The sequence below is a fragment of the Cynoglossus semilaevis genome, chromosome 18 (assembly GCF_000523025.1).
Source record: "Cynoglossus semilaevis isolate Cse_v1.0 chromosome 18, Cse_v1.0, whole genome shotgun sequence".
Lineage (NCBI taxonomy): Eukaryota > Metazoa > Chordata > Actinopteri > Pleuronectiformes > Cynoglossidae > Cynoglossus > Cynoglossus semilaevis.
Window position 1 is genome coordinate 1,562,014 of NC_024324.1, and position 6,342 is coordinate 1,568,355.

Sequence of the window (6,342 nt, forward strand, 5' to 3'; positions counted from 1 at the left end):
AGCTGGTCCCTCAGGTGACTGGCTTCATCTCCGGGCGATGACTCCAGCAGCTCGGCCGCGGCGTTGTTCACCGTCTCCACGGTGGCGTGGTGGGACAGGACGTCGTTTCGCAGAACCTGGCACGAAACGGTGAGAAAAGGAGAAGAAGGTTTATTTCTTCTTGCGACCTGAGTCTGGAGGAAGAAGAGAACAGAGGAGGAAAAGATTGAACCGTGGACGTACGTGGTGTTTGGCCAGCTCGATCTCGATGGCCTTGGGGTCGGAGTTGACGGGCCGCTGCGTGTCCAGGGTGGTGTGGGTGTGGCTGAGCCAGGCCTGCAGCTCAGAGAGGGCGTGCTGGAACTGACCCAGGGCCAGCAGAGCTGCCTCCAGTTTGTGCTGCGGCCGAGGACAAAGAGAATGAAATGAAGTTTGAACGCTCTGTGGGTTCGTCAGAAACACTTCCGTCCAGCTCTGAACTCTCTCACCTGTCGCTGAGTTATTTTGTCTCCCAGGTTCTCCCACAGGTGGCGCAGCTCCGTCAGCGGCTCCTGTATCATGTCCCTGTCAGTCTGGTCTGACACTTTCTTCAACAACAGCTCCCCCTGGTGGCACAGCTTCTCCATGTCAATCTGCTGCTGGTAAACGTCAACCTTGTACTGCTGCTCAGGGAGGAACAAAATAAACAAAAAAAAAAGTTATTTTTAAAGTTTTTAAGTCAGTGATTAAAGATGAAAAAACACGGACGACAGACAGTTCCAGTTCAAACCTTCAGTTCTTCAATCTGCTGTTTGACTGTTCCCTGGTCAGTTCCCACAGGGGACATGTCACACAGTTTGATCACAGCGTTGTCCAGGTAATCAAACATGGACTGGAAACAAGAGGGAAAAAAAAAAAGATGAAAAAGAACAAACAACACGAAGGTTCTACTGCTCCTAAAACATCATGTTCTTCAGACTGTTCTCCACCACAGACCAGAAGGATTTACAGCACAGACCTGCAGAGCGTCCTGGTACTGCACGGAGGCCGTCATGGCCTCCTCCAGCCGCTCCATCCTCTCCCTCCAGGTCCGATTCAGACCTTCCCAGGCAGCGTTCATCTGACGGGAGAGAAAAGTTGGACTTCAAAGAAGAACTTTTTTAAATTTTTATAAATGATAACATTTTTAAAAAGGCAGATGAGTAAGAAATAATACATTTGCAGAACCATGGTACTATTGTTCAAACCTCCATGACCTTCGCAGGTCATGTGACACCAGGCTTCTCACCTCATCGATGGTCTTCTTCACCTCTGGTTTCTCTGTTTCTCCACAGGCGAAGATGAGGTCAGCCCCCAGGGTCCTGACAAACTCCAGCTCCTCCCTCAGTCCGTCGGTCTCCCCCTTGATGGCCTGCAGCAGCACGGACAGGAAGTCAACATTTGGCGGCTCTACACTGGAGTTTTGATGCTGAAAACCGTGTCTGTACCTCGGCGGCTTCGATCTGTTGTTTGATGAGCGATGGATCCACACCAGGGTCCTCCAGGTCCCTCACGATGTCCTGGGAGTCTCTGAGCGTGCTCAGCAGCGCCGCCACGTCCGACCAGAATTTTCCGGCCAGGTCCAGGACGTCGTTGAGCTTTCCCTCCCTCTCCTCGGCCCGCTGACGGATCTCCTCCCAGAGGGAACGGAGCCGCAGGAGGCGCGAATGAACGGCTGGAGGAGGAAAAAAAACAGAGGAAAGGAGTTTAAACTACAAGTAATTTAGCAGACGCTTTTAACCAAAGCGACTTATAATTTTTGTCAGTCAATCAACAATCAAGCTACAGTAAACAAACAAAAATACAAAAATACATAAATAATAATGAATAGTAATAAATATAATAATAAATAAAAAAAATAGTAAGTACAGTTATAGTCATAGACGGTCATCATCATATATTTAGTTATATTATTATACTTAGTAAAGTATATTTATGCTAACTTTTAGTCAGCTATTTTTGCTCTGACAAAATAAAAACAAATATTTCACTGTACTGTATTTTTTTTAAATTTGAAAACAATGTCTTACATCAATGATTTCTATAAATTGCTTTCATTCTTGAATGTCATAATACTAACTATATAAGTATTTATATATATATTATTACTCTATATATATGTGTACACATATATAATACTTTTTCTTATTTGTGACTGTGAAGAACTGCCGTTCCCCGTGTGACCACCGGGGTGACTCACCCTGAGCAGCCGGATCGTCGTGGGCGGCTCGTCCAATCAGCTCCTCCCCACGGGCACACAGGGCGGAGAAGCTGGGCAGCAGTTTGTCCAGCTCCAGCCCCTGAGCTCGGTGCTCCGCCAGCTGCTCCCTGATCTTCTCCACCTCCGCCGCCACGGGGGGAGGCTGCCTGAGCCGCTGCACCGCCCCCTCCAGGGTCTCCAGCAGGGGGTCCATCTTATCATGGAACTGAGGACGGACGGAGGAGAGGGGGAAAACAAGTTATTCAAGAGGTGGAGGAGGAGGAAGAGGAGGAGGAGGACAGTTTGGAAGAGGGGAGGTTGAGGTGGGACAACGTCCAGATCCAGAGACAGAGACAACGAGGAGACAGAGGTTCTAACATCTCAGTTCAGTTCAGTCCGACACATGACGTGGACCAGTGTTAGCATCGACGCTCCGCAGCTACACACAGGAGGTGAATATTTAATAGAAATTCACAGGTGGAGCCATGTTCATACGACACAAAAAAAAAATCCTGTGTCCGTGCTGCTGTGTATGTCTGGACCACCTACGGTCCACGACCCGGAGATTAAAATTTATTTTTTAATCCTTTTGAGTACAAGGTCTGGAAAAAAAAATTGAAAACAATTTTTAAAAAATTAAAAAAAAAATGTAAATATACAAAGTACTATGTACAGAATGTTACAGGTTCACAGTCAATCATTCAGCCTGGTTTTCACACATTAGTTTGACCTCAGTTTGACATTAGTTTGACATTAGTTTGACCTCAGGGTCATGTTTTATCAACACTTGTGTTGATAAAACATGATCACTTGCTGTGATGATGTCAGTCTGTGCTCTTACCTCTACCAGCTGGTGATTGCAGTGAGCAGTGACCATGGAGAAAATGATGGAGGTGGGTGAGGTTGGATGGTGAGGTTGGATGGTGAGGTTGGATGGTAAGGTTGGTGCACAACACACACACAAAGACAGAGCGTGCATCCACAACGGACCGGGGATGGGACGCAGCGTGAGAGACGTCGGACGGAGGTTAAAGTCAAAGGATGAGGGGAGGTTTAGGGGGGGACAAGGAGGAGGAGGAGGAGGAGGAGGTTGGTTAAGGATGGATGGAGTGAGTGAACACAAAGGTGCAGGAGGAGGAAGAGAAGGAGCAGCACGAGGATGAAAAACAAAAAAAACACAATGAGTTAAAATCAGAGACATGCGTTCAGAGAAAACTGTCAAAAACAGCAGCGACTGTAAAATAATAAACTGACACAAGACACAATTCAAACACACACAAAAGATAATTAAAAAAAAGAGTAAATGAGTCAAGGTTAAAACAGGTGTCTTCAACAGGATGTCATGACCTCTAGAGGGCCTATGGTGGTACTGCAGAGTGATCTAATATCATTACCAGCTTCTCTTTAATTAACTTTAACATCATGTTATTCTGTGAAATATAACAAACTAAAATAAATAAAAAAAGTAATTTCTTTGTCTCAGCGCGGCCTCAGACCAAAGAGGAGGAACAGACGTCGTCATTGGTTCAAACAAACGTCCTTGTTTCCACAGGTCACGACACTGAAAAAGAACTAAACCCCGGTCGCTCTGGTCTACTTTCTAAACTTCACTCATAGAAAAATAAAACCAAACAAACAAAAAACATCCACTTCTCATATATGGTCTACAGGGGGCAGCAGACACTACACGACATGCTACAAAAACAGCAGGCATAAAATCATGTGGTGTCAGAACCTTCAGGTCCAGACTGACGTACCTGAGCCGACTGAGACACCGCCTCATCCAATGAAGTGGCTCGACCTTTGACCTCCTCTTTAATGGCCAGGTAACGCTTCTCTGCGTTGGTGTAGCGCTGCGTCACCGTCGCCCCCTCCTGGAGGCTGAGCTCGGCCAGCTGCGGCCCGATCTTCAGCAGCTTGTCGATGTGGGGTTTGTGCTCGGCGATGGATTCTCTCAGGAGCTGCAGGAGAACACGGAAGAACACGGGAGAAGAACGTGAACCTGGAAATCCAACTGAGGTCTGGACTGAGGGGTTACCGTCCCCCCCTACCCCCCCCCCTCTCTCTCTCTCTCTCACCCTCATCTGGTCCTGCTGCAGCCTCAGAGCGTCCGTGTCGATGGCGGGCGGCGGCAGCTGGGTGATGAGGGGTTCTGTCTCTCCCAGCCACGGCTCCAGTTCCTCGTAGGTTTCCCAGAACCGGGCCACCAGAACCTGGGCCTGCTCCAGAGCCGAGAACCTCTCGCTGTGGCGCTGACTGACGGCGTCGTACCGAGCGCTGAGAGATTCTGTCTTCACCTGAGAAGTCATCAGGTCAGAAAATGTCAGGTTTTTAACTGTTGCTATAACTACCACTATTTTAGCCACAATTTCAGCAAAATATTTAATCAGCTTTTCATAAACATTTATCTTCTTTATGGTTAAATATTAGGTTTTTTTTGCTACTTCTGGGCTAGATTTTTATATATTACTCTTTACATATAACTCTCTGTACTGTTGCTTTGTTTAGTTTTTTTTTCTCCTCCTCCGTCACTGACTTTCATTTAGTTTTTTTTTTTCTCCTCCTCCGTCACTGACTGACCATGAGCGCGTCCTTCTGGGCGTCGCTGCACGTCTCCAGGATCTCGTCCCTTGTGTCCAGGAGTTGGTCCACGGTGTCCTTGTGTCTGATGATGTCGATGTTGAAGGCTCTCTGCACCTGCAGCTGGGCCACCGTCACGTCGGGCTCCAGACTCAGGGGCCCCAGCGACGCCAGCTTCCGCTCCGTCTCTCCCAGCCAGGCCAGCTCCGCGTCGACCGCTTCTTCATACTGACGGCGGAGAGGAGGATCATGGGAATCAGCAAATCTGACGGACGCTGGTTTGAACGAGTTCTAACGACCTCGGTGATTGCACTACCTGCTGCGACCTCTGGATGGCGGCCTGCACTAGCTGCACCCTCTTGGTGATGGTGTCGTCGGACTGGCGGTAACGCTGGTTGGAGTCGGCGACCAGGCGGTCCAGGCCTTCACGGGCTCGCCACGGAACCAGGTCCAGCAGGGCGCTGCCCACTTCGTTGACGGTGTCCAGAACCAGACGTTTCTCCGCAGAGACTTTTTTCAGCTCCTGCAGGAAAATCAAAATGAGTTTAAGCGTCTGTGATGGACTGGAGGAGTTTAGACCCCACCACCTCAAAGATATGGGTCACGACCCCTCCCATGGTCCAGTCACTGGTCCACAGGAAGAGGTAAAAGTTTTTAAAGTCTTACATCAATTTTTTCATCTTAGAAGTAGAATGTTTTTCTGTTTTGCTCACTGTTAACTTTGACTCCAGTTCAAACTTGTTCTGAATCTTTTTCTACTTTTTCCTCCAACATTTTAACAAATAAAAATCAAATGAATAAATGCTCAGCCTGAGGTCCAACGACCACTGAAACTTTTTCTGCCCCCACCTTCTGTCGTTCCTGATAGGCCGGCGTGGCATCGGGCTCCACGTTGCCGAGCTCCGCCTCCACGCTGTCCAGCCATTGGTTGAGGTCTTCGTGAGCGCTGGCGAACCTGGTGGCCAGCTGCAGGGCCTGCTCCAGCGTCCGGAGAGCTTTGCTGCTGCTGGCCGTCATCTCAGAGTAGCGGGACTTGATGCCGTCCAGCTTCTCCTGGATGAGGAGAACCTCCTCTCCTGCAGCCGGACCACACAAACACACAAACACACACACATAAACAGAGGGGAGTGTGTGAGTCAAGGCAAGACTTTTTTCCAGTCCCTTCGTAGTATTTTGTTTCTGTCAACAGCGATCTCAAATCTTTTTAAAGTCCAGAAAATCCTCGTATTTTTCACTTTTAAAACACTACACCCGTCCTGTTGTGGTGTTCTAACAGTCTGACAGTGAAAACCCTGAGTTGTGTTTCTACTCCTGTTCACTGTCGCTGCCTGTCAGTGTGGTTAATATCAGGATCTGAGACCAGACCAGATGTTTAGGCTTTGGTTCACCACGGATCCAGGAACGATGTGGTTTGGACGCGACTCTATGACGGCTTCATCGACGATGTGTGTTTTTCTTTTAAACTCGACCTCGAGTGTTTTTATGTTCAGTGAGAACATTTACAGAAAAAACAAACGATGGAATTAAACGTCCAACTTTGTACCAGCTAAATAACCGTGTGAGAC

The 6,342-nt window shown here is 48.2% G+C and overlaps 1 protein-coding gene across 1 annotated transcript in view; it reads right to left on the reverse strand.

Moving 5' to 3' along the window:
* macf1a (microtubule actin crosslinking factor 1a) overlaps positions 1–6,342 on the reverse strand; it is a 91,455-nt gene that overhangs the window by 18,748 nt on the left and 66,365 nt on the right. The window contains 13 exon segments of the mRNA XM_025064989.1: positions 1–116; positions 223–378; positions 468–641; positions 749–850; positions 977–1,078; positions 1,247–1,369; positions 1,446–1,672; positions 2,198–2,423; positions 3,039–3,047; positions 3,955–4,158; positions 4,276–4,494; positions 4,778–5,005; positions 5,094–5,300. The exon segment at positions 1–116 is cut by the window's left edge and continues 20 nt beyond it. Of these exon segments, the coding sequence (XP_024920757.1) occupies positions 1–116; positions 223–378; positions 468–641; positions 749–850; positions 977–1,078; positions 1,247–1,369; positions 1,446–1,672; positions 2,198–2,423; positions 3,039–3,047; positions 3,955–4,158; positions 4,276–4,494; positions 4,778–5,005; positions 5,094–5,300 (2,093 nt within the window).